We start from the raw sequence: 20,279 nt of genomic DNA on the forward strand, positions 1-20,279 counted from the left end.
GTGAGCAAGACACCAATGGCCCTGCTGGTGAGGAGCTGACACTCAAAGTAGGATTGGGGGATGCAAACACGTGACAAATAAACAAGATCATTTTAGAGGGTGTAAGTGCAATGAAGAAGATAAAGCAAGGTAGGTTGTGCTACTGGCACGGTTAGGTAATCCAGCAATACCTATCCCACTTAGCGCTGTGACACTGAACAGCCCTGGGGAAACAGCCATCCACACAGACTGGTCCATTACACACCTGTGGTCCCCAGACTCGGCCCAGGCACCTTCACCATTCAGCAGTCCTTGTGCTTGTCCCCAGCTTCCGTCTCAGTGGACGATGTCCTTCTCTTGTCCAAGATTAACCCTTGCACCTGCCTCTGCTTTCCACCCTCATCTCGCCTATTCCTGAACCCTGAGCCCTCAGTTATCTCCCTCTCCTGAATCTTCACCCGAATCTTCTACTGTGCTGAATTTTTCCCCACTGCAGATAAATCAGGTCAAGCTTTTCTCATCTTAAAAGGAAATCAAGCCCTTCTCCAGCATCTCCCCCAGCCTTATCTCCTTCCTTTCCTTCATAGCCAAGCTTCTTGCCAGACTTATCTATACAGTTGTCCCTCTGTATTGGTGGGGGATGGGTTCCAGGACCCCCACAGATATCCAAATCCCGGGATGCTTAAGTCCCTTCTAGAAAATGGTGAAGTATTTGCATGTGACCGGCATACATCCTCCCGTATACTTTAAATCATCTCTAGATTACTTACCTAATACAATGTAAGTGCTATGCAAATAGTTGTTATACTATATTGTCTAGGGAATAATGACAAGGAAAAAGTCTGTATGTGTTCAGTACACAGTCATCGTAGTTCTTTCGTCTGTGGTTGGTTGAATCTGATGTAGGGAGGGCTGACGGTACTGTACTCACTTGTCTGCTTCCTTGCCTTGCCCCACCCTCGCCATTCACTTCAGCCTCCAGAGATCTGGTGTCTGCTGCTGCCAGCCCTTCCTGAACCCACCAGTCAAGGTCGCTGAAGGGCCTCCTAGTTAGCAAATTGAACTGGCTTTTTCTGCAGTGTTCACCCCTGGGAACGAAGGCTCACCTTCCCCGTTGCTGGAGGATCCCTATCCCTCACCCCATGCTCTTTCCTTTTTCTCTGCTCGCTGCTTTCCAGCATCCTCTGCAGGCTCTTCTGTTTTCCTCTTGCGTGTAGGGATTTCTCCTGGGCTTGGTCCCTGGTGCTATTTTTGTCTTCCTATAGGTTCAACTAAGGTTTATCTCCAAGCGAGACCTTTTTCCTTAGCTCTCCGCTTACGTCCCCAGCAGCCCAATGGATATCTCCGCCTGGCTGTTACACAGATTCTTGCAATTTCAACAGGTTTAAAACTAAGTTCATCCTCTTGTCCACAATCCTCCTTCTCCTGCGACTTCCCTAAAGGATGCCAGTCTCCACTCAGTCACCTAAATCAGAAATTTAAAAACTCATCCTATGCATATATATGTATTCCTCTCTCCCTCTCTCTGACCCTCTCTCTCTCTCTCTCACCACAGACAATTGGTCTCCAAGTCCTGTCAGTTCTGCCCCCTGAAGATCTTTCAAATCTGTCTCCTCTTCTCTGCGTGTTGCCACCTCCTTAGCTTAAGCCCTCGTATTTCTCACCTAGAATATTGCTTTCTGTCTTGTCCCTTCGAGATCTGTCCTCCACATCATCTCTAGGGTGAAATTTGAAAGAGTGAAAATCTTTTGGTATTACTCACCTACTTCCCATCCTTCAGGATAAAATCCCAACTCTTCCTGGTCAGGTCCCTCCCTACAGAGCCGTTTGCAGGGCCTGCACCATGCCCTGGACTGCCATGCCTCTGTGTCTTTGCCCCCGCCTTGCCCTCTGCCTGCCCGCTCCTCCCCTCCCCCTTGCCCACCACTTCACCTGCTTTATTAGCTGGTACCCCTTCCTCAGGTGGTGTTTTCCCCTCTGCACAGGCTTCTCTCACCCCCACCTGAGTTAGATGTTCCTCTTCTATTGTCTTGCACCCTGGATAGCTCCCTCATAGGCGACACAGCCTCATGCTGCATCTGTGGTTTATGTCTGTTTCCTCCATCAGGTTGGGGAAGCATTGAAAGCATAGGTTTTGCTTCTTCATCTTTATGCCTAGTAGATTTCTGTCATATACAAGGTGCTTAATAAATTCTTCTTGAATAAATGAGTGAAGTAAGTGTATGTGTCATGGCTTCTAGTTACTATTCAATGTATCAGGTAGAAATAGTTTAAATGAGCAGTTCAGAAAGCAGCACTGCCCTCTACCCCCAAACTCAGTCTTACCTCTCCCTATTACAATTTGGAATCCATAGTCCCCTATCCCATGAGTTTCTTGGTTTTGCTAGGAGGATTTTCATATCGTTTCTTATCCCTTGGGCTTCTCGATGCCAGGAAAGTTGCAAATACCAGATTACCTCCCTTGTCTGATAGGACCTGAAGAAGACCACTAGCTGTGGGTCCCTCCTCATGATCTTGTCTTATTTGATAAGCTAACAGACACACACAGTCATTTTAGCCCTCCATCCAGCATGTTCTTTCCATCTACCCCAGCCTCACCCTTCCCGGTTCTAATAGATCTGTTACTATACTGATCTCTACCCATGAGCTATATTAAATCTAGAGGACTTCAAATGTGATCATCAGAGAACCCACTGGGTGGCGGGAAGTCCCTCAGAAAGCGGTCCCATGGTTTGTGAGTCACTTACCTGGGCCTTGGTTTGGGAACTCCACTCTACAAACCAAATGGCTGCAAAGTTGGTTTTTTTGACTCCCCAGAAGCAGAGCTAGAAGCTGAGAGATTGTCTGATCCCTCCAGGGCTTCTGGCATGGGCATCCTCAAACCCTATGTGTGGGGCTGCTTGGTCCTTGTTATTAGGATCTCCAGGGATGGGGGTAGGGGGCAGCTGCCTCCTATAGCCCGCTCCCCTGTTTTGCTGTCTTGTCATGACACTATTTCCTTTGTCAGTATTTATTGAACACCTTCTCTGTGCTGGATCCTTAGGAAACAGATGGATGTGACACAGCCCTGGCCTCAAGACTAGATGGAAAAACTGACAGCCACGCACATCCAATATCATGTGCTAAGTGCACTGACAATAGATGCACGGTGCTGCGAGAACCAGCTCCTCCTGATGACTGGTGGAAATCTCTCCTGCTCAAACACATGCCCATTTCACCCTGGTCATCCCTCTGCGGGCATGGAGAACCAGATGCTCGGTTCCCAGCACCATCCACCTACTGAAAAATAGCCATGAGTTATCCGTTAGCCCGCTCTCCCTCAGCCTAAACCTCCCAGTGATCAAGAGGGTCACTTCTGGGTGTAGGAGGTGGTATAAAGCAGCCTGCTCCCTCTGCCCCTGCCCACTGGTTTACAAAGGAGCAGAAGAGCTGCCCTGCTAGACCATCGTTTCTTTTATACACCATTGCAACCCTCAACGGGCCGTCTCCCCAGCTCCCAGAGCAGCAGGGAGGAAAACCTAGCACGCCGTTTGCTTTCGAATACCAGGCTTGCTTCCCCAGAAGATGTGTAGGTTTGCATGGGAAGACTTGTTAGAACTGTTTGTTTGACAAGGCAGGCGCTCAAATGACCGGGGCCTGGCTCCCTGGGTCGGCTTTAGGGCTAGGGCGTCAGCTCTCCGTATTTGCTGCTAACTTTAACCTGTTCCATTTTTGAGTTGGTGCTTGGTCTCTCAAAGCTTTTAAGAAATCTTATTTGAAGACAGTAGTAATGAATCTAATCCCAAATGTAGAGAAAGAAAATATTTCCTGGGAAATGCCAAGAAATCGCCAGAGTTGATAATTTATAGAGTCTAAGAAAGAGAGAGGAACAAGAGAATGAAAAAGAAATAGTAGGACTCACATACATACGCTGAGCATGGTCACTGTCCTCAGTGGGAACAGGGAAAGTGGGGAGAAGACGGACACACTAGAGGAGGAAGTGTGGGAAACCAGGCCACCCCATCTCTCTCCCACCACTGCTGCCTTCCGCAGGCCCCTTCCCTGGCATCTGTGCTTGGGGGCAAGGTCAGAGTCAGGCTCTGAAGAGTGGGAAACTGATACTGTATTGGACGGGGCCTCCAATCTCTTTGTCCTTTTTCTTCAGGCAAGCAGCCCTCCTTGTCCATCTAACTCAGCCTCTAATTTTATAGTTGAAACTGGGGCCCAGGGAGTGAGGTGATGTACTCCTTGTCCCTTGTCCGGCAGCCCATCAGGGCCACGGCTGGGGAAGCCCCACGTGTCTGGCCCCCCAGTTTGGGATCTTTCCCTGGGCTGATTCCACTCCTGAGCCAGGATGAGGTTGAGGTGGCTGCCACTCCCTTATTGCAGAGTCCCCATATCCTGTCAATATAAACATGCCAACTGGGCAAAGCCGTCACATCAGGCTCAAGGAAATGTCATCTTTGTTTCTGGACTTAAAAAAGATATTAAAATAGGAGCATCTTATTGGATTGGAAATTTAGTGTACCTGAGTGAAAAGATAGGTGAATATGTTTCGAAGTCAGTGGCATCCCTATGCGTGACATCACTGAAGACTAAAGTGGTGGGAAAGGAGGTCATTGTTCTTGGTGTCACCATTCCCTTCCCACCTTCTCTGTTGTCCCTGCAGGCCGCCAGCTCACTGGAGCCGAGAGGGCCTCCACGGCCACCGCGGAGGAGACTGACATCGATGCAGTAGAGGTCCCGCTCCCAGGGAATGACATCCTGGAATTCAGCCGAGGCGTGACCGACCTTGACGCCGTAGGGAAGGAAGGAGGCTCTCACACAGACTCCAAGGTAGGAGGAGGTGGCCCATCCAGGTGATCTGCACGTAGGCCGCCTCTTGGAGTAGGCTGTGTCACAGCGTCAGCCGTGTCTGTCACTCCTGGCCCCTGCTGGGTCAGCTGCAGAGTGAGGCGCTGGGCAGCACGGGGCGGTCCCAGAGCGTGTTTCATTTCCTCTTAGCGAGGCCTGACTTCTGGAAATCTGGCTCCGTGTGCTGATGGCATTCACTGCTGTGTGTCAGGATGCCGCAGAGCTCATTCCTGACATACATCGCCCTCCAGGGTCCCATCAGTGCTTGATTCCCTTCTTCTCCCTGGCAGCACCACCCTTGATGGCACCTCCTCCCTGCACAATACCTGTGCAAGGCTAATCTTCACACACCACGTGATCCCCTGGGGCTTAGCTGGTGGAGCAGAGTTAGTTTGGGCTCCCTCTGCCTGCAGCCAGCAATTGTGTGCTTTGATGCTCCTGTGTAATAGTGCTGTGGAGGCTGGAAACTGGCCCATTGGAGGTTAAAAACTGAGAGACCACCTCAGGCATCATCAGCTCCAGTCTCACCTCCTGCAGGTGAGATGATGGAGGCCCCAAGGAGTTCGCAGTATGATCAAGACTAAGAAACTAAGAACTTGAGACCAAAGTGCAACAAAAAACCTGGAAGGAAAATTCTGATAAATGGCCCTGCCCTTAGATTCTCAGCCAGTTTGCTGATCACGGGTGCCTCTCTTCCCGCATCATGCATATGCCTTTTCTCAGGTGGAGGTCATTAGGCCAGTTCATCAGAAGGAGAAGCCTGTCTAGTTTGGAGGGCAGTACAGTTCCAAATTGCCTGCCTGATATTTTCTTTGGTGCCATTTGTCCTCTGCAAGTGGCAGTAGCCCTCTGTCATTGGGTGCCTCCCTCTTGCATGTTTGAAGAAGGACCAGAAGCAGAACTGCCAGAAACAAATGTCTCTCCCTGCAGTTGAATTCCATGGATCATAGAAGCTGTGTTAGTGAAAGTTTCCAACCACCAGGAGGGAGAAGGCAGGAGGGACGGGGACAGAAACTCCTTTCAGCTAACAGAGAGGATCTCTCCAGACCATTATCTGTTTCAGCGTCCAGACTTTCTTCCCTGGTGGCTCTCTCTGTTAGAGGAGGCAGTGTGGGCTGGAGCAGCCTCCTGCCCACAGCCTCTTCCTCCAGTGGCCATCTCAGGAGAAAGACCGCAGACCCTGGAGGAGGGAGCCCTAAGGAACGGCAAAGTAAAGGTGGAAGCTGCCTCGTTCCTGATCTCCTAGTGGGGTGGTAGGGAGCTGTGTTTCATAGAACTAGATCCCTCTAAGTCCAGAACCTCAGGTAACTCAACAATATGGTATATTTAGAAGTGGTGGGTACGAGAAGGGACTGTATCAGCTGTCTGTCTCCCATCACATTAGATTAGACACTCAGATATCCAAATAGAGTTTTCTGACTATGTGGTGCCAGCCCAGGCAGTCACACCATCTCCTCCCTAGGGGCCCGTCCACATTTCCATTAAGACACAGCATTTCCAGCTCTTCGTTATAAGTGGGCCATTTCACTCCACTCATGTTCATGCCACATATTACAAAGAGAGTGAGGCCCCTAAAGGTGGCTCCTGCCTAGAGTCATGCCCTGTCTTCTCTTCTTCTCCAGGTTCCGCCCCATGCCCAGGAGCCCATACTGACAGCCTCACCCAGGATGCTCCTTCCCTCTTCTTCCTCGAAGGCCCCGGGCTTGGACACGGGGACGCCACTGTCCACCCACCACCAGATGCAGCTCCTCCAGCAGCTCCTCCAGCAGCAGCAGCAGCAGACGCAAGTGGCTGTGGCCCAGGTTCTCCTTAGCCTCCTCCCTACTTCGCAGGCTCCACTCTCATGGGCTTGACGCGCCTTACCTAGCGAGGGGCTCAGGGCAGGTTTAAAACCTAGGGAGCCGTCAGGGATCGCTCATGCTGTGGGATCATTGCTTGTTGGGGAATGGAAGCGGTGGGAAGGGGAGAGATGGGGGATGCAGTTGAAATTGAAATGGGAAGAAACATTTTGGTTTCTCGTGTATCTCCTGCTCTGAGTTGGGCTTGGCTGGCTTGGCTGGATGTTGTTGGATAATGACTTGAACTTACCAAGGACCAAGATGCACACAATTCCACCCTTCCTTTCCTGCCTTATTTTCCTGGTGTTTGGGGTGGGAAGGGATGCCTTTGGAGTCAGACAGGTGTGACTTTCTGATCCACTCTTGAAAGAGTTTAAAGTAAGAATTTGTGCCAAACACCTTTGCAAAGACACCACCCTGGCGTCCCAGCTGCCTGTCCATAACAAGTTTCCACACCTCTATTACTGATCTGCTTATTCTAGGCAGTGTTTGATACTCTCCTGGCCTTGGAATTCATTATAATGGGGTTTAACTTACAGGAACTCAAGTGTAACATTTAAGCCATAATGAGAAGAATTGGCGTAGATCTCAGGAGGAAAGTGTTGTTTGAGAGACTGGTTGGGCTGCTGCTACTTTGTTGAGGAGGGGTGAGCTGATTTCTCCTGCTGCTTTTAGCAAGGGATCCTTCTGCTTGCTTTCTGCGGAGGGCATTGTAGTCCATATCTTCCTTAGAACTGATAAGTCTGAGCTTGGTCTTCGTTTGAGCAATCAGGAAATGAGGAAGACACGATCATTCATACCATTTAAAGGCTGAATCCTGAGTTAAGAGTTAGGGTCAGGACCTGAGTGGGTGGATGAAGACAATGAGGAGGGTGAGGCTGTCTGGGTTTGGGAGTGTTGGCGAGAGATCTAGAAAGGCAGCCCTAAGCATCGGCATTCTAAATCTGCTTGACCAGACTGACCTGTAAGGTTTTCTGTGCTCTAGAGTGAGAACAGAGAAGGCTTCTCTTGGGAGCACTTATGGATCCCTGTTGTTTCTTCTGCTTACTCTTCTCATGACCTTCCAATGGAGTGAATCACCCAGATAAAGCTGTCCTTTCCAGTGTGTACCCCTTGAGGAAACATCCAGCAGCCTAATCACAGCAAGATCTGCTACGACTTGGGTCTTGAAAAGACCTTGTTATAACACAGCCTCACACTGACCTGGGCCTGAGGCACGAGTCTCCTGGATGCCTTTTGCAGCCAGGTTTCGAGAGAGTAGAATCAGTGGGGGCACTGCTCCCAAGTGATTTGAGCCTTTTAAAAAAATTCTGACCATGAAACAAAAGGATGTGTGCTGATGCTAGGAGGATTTGCAGGTGTGCCCAGAACAGTAACAAAGAGGAGGAATGTCATTAATAGCTTCTCATAGTTGGGGGAAAAAAATCATCGCTCTTTGTCAAATAACAGAATTCATCTCCTCTAGTTAATGACGGCGTGGCAGTCCAGAGGATCCCCTCCTCCCGGGTGTGATGGCTGACAGGAGCACAAAGCCTGAGCGCTCCACCACAGGGCCGTTCTCTGACTCACATCATTTCCAAAAGTTTTCCGTTGACTACAAATCCATTCTCCATCCATAATACTTTTCTCTTTCAGCCTATCAATTGCCAAGTAATTATTATTTATCTAAGAATGGGCTTGATGCATATTCATGATGAATATTATCAGAGAGGCATTTGAATTTGAAGTCACTGCTAAATACTAAAGAGAAACTGTTTGCAAATGTATAATCTACACAGCAAAAAGAGTGTGGTGGCAGTGAAAGGAAGCACTCCATCTATAAAACCACCAGACCTGTGACTTACCATGGGTCGACCACAGTAGGGATGAAACCCTAAGAGCAGTTCTCTGGTGCAGAATCAACCATCTATCTCAATGGGCCATCACTGCCCTAGTTCTAATTGAATTGCCTCTCTCCTAGAAGATAGTGCATCCAGGGGAAGGGAAGAGCGTGGTGTTTGCAGTTCATTTCATGAGCTTCTCTCAGTTGCAGCCACTTCCACAGGCTGGGCACTCTTAGCCTCTCACTCAAAATCTGTTGATTGGAGTTGGCGGTGGCCTGGTTGACTCTCACTTGGAGCAGTGACGTGATTGAAAGGCCACCATAGTGCATCCATATCCCACATTGGTGAGATGACTTTAGGGTTGTAGACTTTCAAAATCTTGAGGTTGCATAGGACCTTGAGGTCATCAGGTAGCTGCTTGAGCATACTTCTCTACCCCTCTCTGCCATCCCCATCGGGCAGTCTCTGGCCGCCTTCAGTTTGCATCTTCCTTTGCTGCCAGGAATGCAGCGGGAATCTGGCTACCCTATCCTCCAGATGGATTCAGTCCTAAACCAGCCTTCAGGTACAGGTTTCTCTGCACATTTCTCTTTCTTCCTCGCTTTGTAGCATTTGGTCCAAGAGCTTTTTATTAGTTTCCATATCTTTGGGTAAAAATAATTATATAAGATATGTAAGTGGATTAGTAGATAGGTCTTCTTGGCATCTTTCCCACATTTAAAATAGATCAAATGTGGCATATTTGGTTTCTCTGCACCGGTGGGACTGATTTCAGTTTCCAGCCGAGGTCAGCTTTTACTTGTCCTATCAGACTCCATCACCACCAAACTGCCAAGTTTCTGTCTGTCTTCATTAAACTACCAGCACTCCCCAGATTCCAATGGGTAATACTGTGACCTCAGCATTTCAAGTGGTAACACATTTTCCTTTTCTCTGGGAACATCTGCTTCCTATGTGGCTCCTGAGAAGACAGTTTCTTGCAAACAGGTGCACTCTTGGGGTCCCTTGTTGTATTATTTATGCCCGCCCTTTACTCTCAGAGGCCAGTGTGGTTCTGCTGTTATCATTGGGACCAGGCTTACGTCTCCTTCATGGTATTCTGATTTGGTCTCAGACCCCAAGACCTCTCCCATCCTCTCCCTAAGTTGGTTCAGAGCTGTTCTAAAAGGGGCCTGCCCAGGCCTTAAAGGGCCACGGGCAAAGGTGTTGTTCAACCAACTCTTAAGCATTTCTAGGTTAGACCTCATGTGTAAATAGTAAATTCCCGAGCCCCCCTGACCACTTCCCCAGCCCAGCATGAGGCTTGCCTGGCTGCACTAGCTTCCTGCTTTTAGAGGGAGCAGATGTTCAAGGGTGTGAATGAGAGGATAGCCAAGCCTTGAACCAAAGCTGGGATGTAGCTGGCACCCGCATGGCCATGGCTGGGCCCGCCTAGCTCCAGAATTGATCTGGGCACTGCGGCTGACTGGCAACTGTTAAATAGGCCAGAGTCCTTCACAGTCTGTCAAATCCTGGCCTAGCTTATGAAAAAACTGTTAGTGCAGCTCAGTATTGCTATTTAAAGATTTCTACTCTATCTGCTGCCACTTGTGCTCGTTCTGAAACAAGTGATTGGTTACTCGTGCTTCGCGATCGTGTGTGCTGTAGTTAGAGGAACAGCGCTAAAAACACTCCGCACCCACCCCCGGCCCTAGATTTAGCATCTTGTCCTCGTGGCTTCTCCCGGTCCCCAGCACTCTGGGTGCCCTGCCCAGGTCCCTGCCTTATGCATGCTGAGACAGTGCCACCTGCCTCTGCTTGTGTGTCCATTGTGTGGGGGGCAAATCGCTCTGGTTCTCTCCACTGCCATTTCCATGTGCCTGCTGCTCCCTAACTTCAGCCTGGCCCTGCCCCCACTTCTGATGGAGGAGCTGGAGTCCAGGCAAGTAGGCTGGAGAGCGAGTGGGCAGTGGTCTGGTGTTGCTGGGTGGGTTGAGGGTGGGTGGCAGAGTTTTGGGAAGTGGCGTAGAGCTGGAGGGTGCAGGGTTGAACTTACACTTGTCGTGCTGTGGCCGGGATGCAGAGCTGGACATCCGAGCACTGCACTCCAGGCATGGCCCTCCCACTGACTTAGTCTGTGACCGGAAGAATCGTTGCCAAAGACCACACAGCTCCAGAAAGGGGAAGCTAACTTGTACCTTTCCAGAAATTAATATGGTCTACCTTTGTGAACGGTGTTTAATTCTTTGAAAGAAAAGTGCGCAGAATAGAAATAATAATCCCGTCTGGTAGGGAGGAGGTGGTGCTATCTGCCCCTGTTGTATGACTGAGGGAGCGAGCACACAGCTATAGCCAACACCCCAAGCCAAGGCTGGAAATAATGCTGCTTCATTTTTGGAGCTTCAGTGCCAGACCTCCATATGCAAAACACAGGGAGTATTAAATTGCCTCAAATTTAAAAGCAGTCCAGGCCCTTTAGTCTCAATTTGGCTTGGTTTTGGGTTCTCCTGTGGCGCAGCCTGCTGTGATGAAGGGTTGGAGCCTCATGCCTGATGCCACTTTGACGGCTGCAGAAGCAGAAGAGCTCGTTAGTGCTGGTTTGGGGCAGCGGCAGCAGCGTGTGCTTTCGCATTCCCAGGGTTTGAAAACACCTGAAATGTTAGAACTCTGCATTTGCAAAGCTAAAATTCTGATTTAATCTGGTACGAGTTGCCCTCAAACTCAGGAGCATTTTCTCATGGCTAGTGGATTTGTGATGGAGGCATTGATTCAAGGGTCTTCTTTTATGTATTGATGGTATTCCACCATTAGAACTTGGTTATCTGCAAAACAAGCTGCCAACTTTTCCCCCCTGGCTCCTGTAGAAGGGAACTCCTTCTTTGTCCCCAGTCCTAATTCTCTGACTTTACAGTGGGGATCTGGAGGTTTTCTTCAGAGAGCCTTTAATGAATGCCCCCTAGTACCGACCACGGTGTCCACCTGGGTGTGTAATGTTAGACTGTTCGAGCCTCTAGCCAGTCTTCTCAGTTGAGAGATGGAGAAACTGAAGTCCAGGTAGAAGTGAATTACCTACAGTTGCACAGGGAGTAACCAACAGACTCGAGCATTCCAGTTCTTGGTCCAGTGTTCTCAAATGGCCTTGTCTGTTGAGATGTTCAGATGTGGGATGCAAGTATAGTGTGTGTGGGGAGGCCCCCCGCAGATGCCAGTTAGTGGAATGCAGAATTTTCCGCTTTCTCTGTTTACAGGCATTGAAAATTTTGTTCCACATTTCTGCCTAACATTTCTGTTTTGTTCCAAAGAAAATAGAAAAGGGATAATTAACAATTCTGTCTGCTCAGTAGATTCCTTTCAATGATACTCTTAGTTGGAATAAGTTACATTACTGGCAGGTGGAGGGTGAAGGTGGTCCTTCCTCTGGGGGCACATCTGGGGGCTTCCTACAGCAATTGTCCTATTCCTCAGAACCAATAGGATTTGAGGGACTCTCAGGTGAAATATTGCCATGCCTCAGTTTCCAAGGAAGATAAAGGCTTAATAGCCACTCACCATCTGATGTCCATATTAAAATATTATTGCTACTTCTTTCGTTGTTCTCACCCTCTCTAGATCTTTCTGGAATTTATATGAGGCGGTAAATGAGGCTGATGTCTCAACTAAAATATCAATTCTGTCCTTAGCAGTGCCTTATGGAGGACAGATTTACTTTAGATTCCTTAAGCATCCTGCCCCTGGGGGAAAGATGGGCCCAACCTTGGGAGCGACTAATGGAAAGTGGCAACTAATCTCATTAGTGGCTCCACTTAAAAGCAGAGCCAACTGCAAGGTCAGGTCCTCAGATCTGGGCAGGGAGGGAAGCAGCTGCTGCAGCCAAGAGTATGATTCTCTGAGTGCTGGCTGCTGGGAGGGGCAGACACTGGGCTGGCAGGTCCCTGGTCGGGCCCGGCCACACTGTGGGGTGGACACGGTCTTTTACTACCTGATAAAATGTGAATCTCTTTGGAGCAATCTGCTCTTCAGAAATCCAGAGCATTTGTTTTCTGAGCAAGAGAATCAGCTAGCTCTTCCGACTCCCCTCCCTTCTTTCTCCTCCCCTCCTCGTTCTACCTGTCCTGCCCCAATCAGCCTGACTCTGTGTCTTTATCCACACCATGTTTTTGGTGCAAGAAGACTCTTTCCCACACGCTGCCTTGGTCCAGGTCACCAAATTCATTAGCTCCCTTTCTTCAGGGGCCTTCTGACACCCTCCACAGAGACCCCTTTATCTACTTCCAAGCACAAGAATCACATATGTGTGTGAACATTGTTAGTGCCCTGTGACTCAGTTTCTTCAAGCCAGGGTCCTAATATAAATGCCCCACATCTCCTCCCCCTGAGTTTTCCCACACTCGATTACACACCAAGAACAGACACCACTGGGTTGTAAGCATGCTGGGTGTGCCACTGCCAGCTCTTCTACCATGAGAGTTGATGTGGGTCCCCTTCTTCCCACAGAGGGCAGCTCTGTCAGCTGTTCACCTCAGCCCTTCCAAGGTTGCTGGAGGATGCCCTGTTATGCCCTACTAGGTATGAAGCACTGTCCCAGGTGCCCTGGGAAATAAAAAGGGAACGGACCATCAGGGAAAGAAGCTGACACTCACAGACATGAAAAACCAGGCTTTATTATGACCACATCACTAATTTAGAAAGGGTATGTGTAGGGCTTCCTGTTTCTCATTATGTCTGGGTGTGAGGAAGGGGTGAGGAAAGATCATATGGGGGTTTGCTCTGACGTTCTTAGTTAGTGGATCAGTGTATCAGTTTTTGGTTTTGTTTTTTAAAAGACAAGGTGAGAAAAAGGTACCTCTCTCAACACAGCAGTGATATATGTTAGTTACTAAGGGACTTCTGACGGGCGGGGCAGGGGCTGGGGGATGGCTCTTTCCTGCCTCTCGCCCTTGGTGTGGGGCCCTGAGTGGTACGTGAGTGACATCTCACCACCCTCACTCGGGACCTAGAGAGAGGTGCGCAGGGCCAGTGACCCGGCTTCTTTGGCTCCTCCTCTGAATTACAAGCCCATGTGCCCATTTTCCCCGGGAAGGGCTTCTTCAACTTGAATTGAACATGGAAGGCTTTTCTGGTCCTGGCTGTCCACTGGTGACTTTCGTTTGCATTCACGTCCCTCTCTCCTCTCTGTCCTGTCTTCTCTCTGTCTTCTCTCCCTCCTCCTGCTCTCTGCAGGTTCACTTGCTGAAGGACCAGCTGGCTGCTGAGGCTGCGGCGCGGCTGGAGGCCCAGGCTCGCGTGCACCAGCTCCTGCTGCAGAACAAGGACATGCTCCAGCACATCTCCCTGCTGGTCAAGCAGGTGCAGGAGCTGGAGCTGAAGCTGTCAGGACAGAACGCCAGTAAGCCAGAGCCCTGCCCCGCCTCGCCTCCCCCCTGTGGAGCTCTGGGAAACACGTTCTTTTCCCTACAGCTTTGGGCAGTGCTTTATTGGACCTCTGACCTGCCCTGGTGTTCCAGCAGAAAACAAAGGCAGCTTTGTTTGTCCCAACGTCCATACATTTCATGGAATGACAGAATGGCAGGGCCAGAGAGGGTCTTGGCTGCCTTCTAGTCCTGTGTCCAGACCTGGTCTTGAATGTTCCAGAAGTCACTGCCACATGCTCCTGCAGTCTTTCCTTGATGGGGGCTTGGGCACTCCAAACCCTGAGGTAGCCCATTCCTTTCTCAGAGGGCTTTTCCGGGTGAAATATGCTGAGCACCTGTTGTGTGTCGTGTTCTCTGTGAGCTCTGCGGGAGACATCAAATCGTATAGTAGTTTATTCCCTCTGCACCATGCATTTCACAACTCTGTAGCCTAGAAAAGGCTGGCAGCAGTGTATCTACTTAATGGAGAAGGCAGAGGAGTAACTGTGGCCAGACAGCTCTCTGGTTAGTGGCAGAAGTTGCCTGGCTCCTGGCCTGAGATGCCTGCCTGTACCCCCAGCTGCCTCCAGGCTGGACTGGAAAGTACTAGAAGGCAGTGCATCTCCGCACCTTCCTCTTGAGTTTATCCATGAGTTGTCTGCAGGCTCTGCGTGTTGGCTGTGGACCAACAGATATCCATTGGTCATCTATTGTGCCGGAAACTGTGATAGAATTTAATAGACATGATCTTATTTGATCCCTGTAGTGGTAGATGTCGTTATGCCCATTTTACAGATGAGGAAACAGACCAGGGAGGTTAAGAACTAGCTCAGGGTTACAGGACTAGCAGGGTGTAGAGCCAAGAGGCAAACTTGGGTTTAACTGCAAACTGATGCTTTCCCTGTTGTACGGGTCGTTCTCCCACACTATCCTGAGAGCTTTGTAAAAAATAGATATCCTCAGGTCCTGCCCACAGAGAGTCTGCATTGGTAGATCTGCGCAGGGCTGGGATTCTGTATTTTTTAAAGTGGCCCACAGGTATGGATTGAGAACCACTGCACTTCACCACTCTGGAAGCCTCTCTGGATTTTTATTTTTGTTTTTTGAGACCCTGCTCTGTCCTAATTAATACCAGTTTACAAGGTTGTACTAAACATCATCGCATGCTTTTCCCATGGCCCTCTCAATTTGTACCTTTTCCCTGTCACATGCCCCATTGAAGGCATCCGCTGGCCCCCCAGCTCCCCACGTGGTTGTCGTTGCCCGCCTTTACCGAGGTCCCAGAGCTCCCCTACTCCAGCCTGGCGTGCCCATGCCGTGGGTGGGGGCCGGGGGGAGGGGGAAGGAAGGGCTGAAGGGCTGAGAGACCCCAGACCCCCGTGAGGGGCCGCTCAGTGGGTCGGGGCGCAGGCCGTCAGAGGGCTGGCTCCCCAAACCCCCCACCTTGCTAATGTGGCCTGCTCCCCCTCTTGTCTCCCCGCGCAGTGGGCTCCCAGGACAGCTTGCTGGAGATCACCTTCCGCTCCGGAGCCCTGCCCGTGCTGTGTGACCCCACGACCCCTAAGCCGGAGGAGCTGCGCTCGCCGCCCCTGGGCGCGGGCTTGGCCGACTTCGCCCACCCGACAGGCAGCCCCTTAGGTAGGCGCGACTGCTTGGTGAAGCTGGAGTGTTTCCGCTTCCTCCCGCCCGAGGACACCCCGCCCCCGGCGCAGGGCGAGCCGCTCCTGGGCGGCCTGGAGCTCATCAAGTTCCGCGAGTCGGGCATCGCCTCGGAGTACGAGTCCAACACGGACGAGAGCGAGGAGCGCGACTCGTGGTCCCAGGAGGAGCTGCCCCGGCTGCTGAACGTCCTGCAGAGGCAGGAGCTGGGGGACAGCCTGGATGACGAGATCGCCGTGTAGGTGCCGCGGGGCGAGGAGGCGGAGGAGGCGGCCGTGTGTGAGGGGCCGTGTCGGGGCTGCCGCCCGGGTAGGGGCTGCCCGGCTACGCGCACTGCTGAGGATGCCCGGGGGCCCGAAGAGTTTACAGTTTCAGAAAAGGATTAGGATTCTGCTTTGGAGGGTCAAGTGGGGAAGAAATTGGATTCCCAGAGGTGAATGGGCTCCTCTCTCCTACTTGTGGCTACAGGATGGGGAGGGCGGGGCCTTCCAGAGCTCGTGGCTTTGGGAGAGGGTCCCTCTTGAGGACCACCAGGCTGCTGAAGGACCTGCTCCCCGCCCGCTCCATCATCAGGCTCCTTGCTCTGTCGTGTGATGTCCCAGCAGCCCCCTCGCTCTCCCCGTCTCCGTGCTCCCGACTATGAAGGGAAGCCATTGGTATCTTCTCAGGTACTTGGCGTTTGGACATGGGGATGCTTCGGTTGCCTACCCCTCCCCTGACCTTATGGGAGTAATTCCTGCTCTAGGCCCTGGCAGAGATTGTAGAGGTTGGATGCTCTGGGCTATTAAAGACGGGATAGTCCTTTTAGTGAGAGTGTGGAATCGGGATGTGTCCCACTGGATAAGCTTTCAGATGAATTGGATCCAAACATTTTCTCTAGCCGGATGTTAGGTGTTGCTTCAGAGGGAGATTGGGAGTTTAACACGGTTTCGGCCTTTGCTGTGAAAGCCGGTGGGGAGGGCAGCCTCTCTCCTGGCACATATCACTTAGGACTGACTAGTGTGGAAGCCCTGCCCACCTCCTGCCTGCAAGCCCAGCTCATCCACATGGAGGCTGGGAAGTGGCCCCTTCTCTCCTCTGTCCTGCCTCAGGGGCTGTGCCAGCTGAAGCTTCTGTAGCACTCGTGCCTCTATGGAAGCCTCAGAGACCCAGAGCCCCCAGCCTTACCTCTCAACCTGTCCCCTCCACTGGGCAGCAGTGGTCAGTTTTTGCTGCAAAAAAAACGAACACAGGCTGGTAGCTGAGATAGCTTACATCCACTCTTCAGAATCACTGCCACTTAGGTCAGGGACCATAGCCATGTCACCCTTGACCTGTCTTTCTGTGGGTGCGTGCCTCGAGCACACCTGTAAGAAGTGCCCTATGCAGGTCTCTTATCTTCTGCCATCTAGGTCCTGCCTGGAGATCACTCAGTACAGTGGGCTGATGGAGGCAGGGAGGACAAGCTCCTTTTGCTCCAGTAAGGCCATCAGTGGCTGTTAACTGATTTAAAGATGCCTGCAGAGAGAACTGAGATGTGCTAGAGTCATGTGTTTGGGGAATTAAGTCTTTATCCTGGACCACAAGCTACAGACCCAGACTGCAGTATTATTTGAGAATCACTTGGTAAGGATATGGTTGCCCCAAAATAGAGTTCTTCAACCCTAACTTTGCTTTATAATTTATATAAATGAAAGTGCAGGTCTTTTCTTATGGCTACAGTTGGATTTCTTCCAGACCAGAAAGTCCAAATTAAAGGAAATAAATGCAGCTTTATGTTACTTTCCTTGGTGCATCAGGTGTCAGTGGAAATAGGATGGGTACGTGTGTGTGGGTGCACGTGTGCTTATATGTACACACGTGTGAGAGAAGGTGATACATGTGTGTAGGGCTGTGAGAAGTGACCAGAGAGAAAAGAATGGGAATCTCCAGGGTGTTTGAATCAGCAGTAAGTTTGTGTTCTTTTCTTAATGTGCATTTAGTTAGAAAGGGGTGGTTTTGTTTGTTTTGTTATATTTTCTAATTAACCGTTGGAAGTAGGTCCAGATAAACAAGGGAAGGAAGAACCAGGAAAGTTAGGTCCACAAAACTACGGGAGCGGGTGTCAGGAATCCAGTTTGGGCGAGCCTAGCTAGTTTACAGAATCCTAACTTGGGCTTCCTTGAGTGTGGGACCACTTAGATGATTAAAATTTTGAGTGTTCAGGGGAATGGAAGGTCTGGCTTCTGGAGGCCCAGTGCCTGCGAGCAGGAGCTGAGGATCAAGCCAGAGGCCAATGGATTCGGTGTGTGGAAGGTGGTAGGAGAGGGCTTGTATGGAGTGGGGCAAAGAGTGGGTGGGGAAGATAGTTTCTAAGAGCGTCTTGAAAAGCTTGCAAAGAGAAAGAAAAAAGGAAATGGAGGAGAGATTAAAGAGTTGGAGAGACTGGTTAATTGCACTGCTGTCTTGGGACCCATTCAAGAGCCCTGCCCTCAGAGTGCCCAATGGTGATTTCCACCTGCCCATGCCCATCCTTTCCCCAGGCTCTCTCTGGAGCGCTGGTTTGTGTGTTGGCATCCTCCCCAGTTTGATCCAAACCAGCGCACACTGGATGTGTGGAGATGGGAGACAAAGGACAGGTCTAGAGGCCTTGAAGGGTCACCAGCCGCTGGGCAGGAAAGGGAACGTTGCAGACCTGATTTCCTGGCGATGTCACCCTGTCCTCCTCCCTCCTTGCTTCTTGCTCTGCTAACTCAACTCTTGCACTTCTCTTTTTTAATCTTTCTACTCTGCCCTATATGGAGGACAAGTGGACACCAGGGGCACCTACCTTATGGGTCCCTGCCCCCGCCTGCCCCAGGTGCCAGCAGACTCTTGGGCACACAAGGCTCTCACAGTTGCAGAGCCAGGAAAGAATTTCTCTGCACAGATGGACTGTATATTGGGATTGAAAATGATACTCCTTATATCCCTGCTTACATCAGTGCTCTCTGTAAAGCCTCTTTGTAGCCTCACCTCTCAACTGCTCTGGTTTAGGAGCTGGATTCCTTTTATCTACTCTTTGCCTGACTGCTTCTTCCCACCCCCCTACCCTCGAGGCCTCTACTTCCTGCAACTGTTGTGTCATTAACTCTGTTGGATCAACTCTCTGGGAAAAGATTCTGTTCATGTAAGTGCACTTACTCCTTGGATGTTGTCACTAGTCTAGTGGCTTTTGCTAAAATAAACCTTTCTTATTTCTAAAAGCTTTTCCATTGTCTTTTCTTGCTTCTTCTATTCTACCTGCTCCTTCTCCCCCTCTCACTCCCACCCCACTTCCCAAGTCAGGTGGCATCAGCTCTGTGGCGCACAGTTCCCAAGGGTATGGTGTTTAGAAAGAATTCACGTGTTCCTGCAAGGAAGGTGGGGCCTTCAGGTGCAGTTTATATAGACCAGCCTTGCAGGGTCAGGCTCTGCCACCTGGGACAATTTTGCTCCTCCAGGGGACATTTGGCAATGTCTGGAGACATTTTTGGTTGTCACCACTGGGGGAGGGATGCTATTGCCATGTAGTGGGTGGAAGCTAGGGATATTGCTAAATATTCTACAACGCACAGGACAATCCCCACAACAAAGAATTCTCCAGCCCAAAATGTCCGTAGTGCCCAGGTTGAGAAACCTGGTGTACACTTGTTTTTTCAGACTCTCCCAATCCCAGGTCTTTTCAGACTCCAAAGCTGTTGGAGTAGATGGGCTGTAGCAGCAAAGTTTGAGTGCTTAGAAAAGTATGACATCATAGATATTTTCGGATATAACTAAGATCATCAAGTTTATAAAAGTTCATTGACTCCCTGACTAAATGTCTGAAATATGTAGCTGGTAGGATTCTCAATGGATCCATTTCAGAAATGTCCATACTGGAGGCAAAACAGGCTCCTCCCGACCCCCACCTACAAGGATTAGGATGTCACTGCAGCACAGCTCACTCATTGGCATGTGGGCTTTCCTGCAGGGAGTAGAAATGAAAGGGGAGGAGGAATGCTGGTGAAGGGGGCGGGGGGGGGGGCGGTGGCTGTTCGAGAAATGAGGAGCTGCAGGGTCTCGCAAAACCGACATTCTGGAAACCTGGAAAAAATTCTGAAAACTTTGGCCAGAATTTTTACCATTTTGAAGGCAGAGGGTTTGTTAAGTCTTTGTCAGACGCAGGCCTGAAGGAAGGTTGGGAGGGTCAGACCAACCAGGTCCACATGCCCTCTGCCCTTTTCTGGCTGAGTGAACTGAACTGAGCCTTATTTTCTCATCTGTAAAATGGCGACGAAACTATAATGAAAAGTAAATGAGATTGCATTTTAAAAGCACCCAGTAGGGTGCCTGGCAGCGGCCCAAGCCAGGCATGAGACAGTTTATCTTCTAATGAATTGAGGAGGAGGGGGAGGCTGGCCTGTGCTGGTCAGTACAGTTCTGCGCTCAGTGCATTTTCTCCTGTGCTGAAATTTTACTCAGAACTCTGTCCTGAGAAATTTACTGGAGTTGTAATGATGCTTCATTAAATGTGAAAGGTGGAAGGCACCTTGTCCTTAGGGAGAAAACACTCAACTCCAGCACCTGCCAGGCAGCAATTGGAATATGCTATGGCCCTGGGCTCTGTCCCCAGCCGTTGGATGGCTTTCCTCCTTTTTTTCGTGTTCTGTGCCTGTGATGCAGATGCCCTGGAGGAGGGGATGTGGGCTGGGCAGAGGGTGTGAGAGCAGATGAGGAGTCCATTCCTCTCCTGGCTCTCCCGCAGACGGTGGTGAGACCATGAGCAGCCTCCTCATGTCCGTCCCCCTGTCCTTCTCCCT

The 20,279-nt window shown here is 50.4% G+C and overlaps 1 protein-coding gene across 2 annotated transcripts in view; it reads left to right on the top strand.

Moving 5' to 3' along the window:
• LOC131404702 (carboxyl-terminal PDZ ligand of neuronal nitric oxide synthase protein-like) overlaps positions 1 to 20,279 on the top strand; it is a 287,659-nt gene that overhangs the window by 252,220 nt on the left and 15,160 nt on the right. For both annotated transcript variants that reach the window (XM_058539693.1, XM_058539692.1), the window contains exons 7-10: positions 4,628 to 4,794; positions 6,435 to 6,614; positions 13,673 to 13,838; positions 15,328 to 15,480. In XM_058539693.1, coding sequence (XP_058395676.1) covers positions 4,628 to 4,794; positions 6,435 to 6,614; positions 13,673 to 13,838; positions 15,328 to 15,480 — 666 coding nt within the window. The remainder of the gene's footprint in view (positions 1 to 4,627; positions 4,795 to 6,434; positions 6,615 to 13,672; positions 13,839 to 15,327; positions 15,481 to 20,279) is intronic.

Source organism: Diceros bicornis, chromosome 4 (assembly GCF_020826845.1).
Source record: "Diceros bicornis minor isolate mBicDic1 chromosome 4, mDicBic1.mat.cur, whole genome shotgun sequence".
NCBI lineage: Eukaryota > Metazoa > Chordata > Mammalia > Perissodactyla > Rhinocerotidae > Diceros > Diceros bicornis.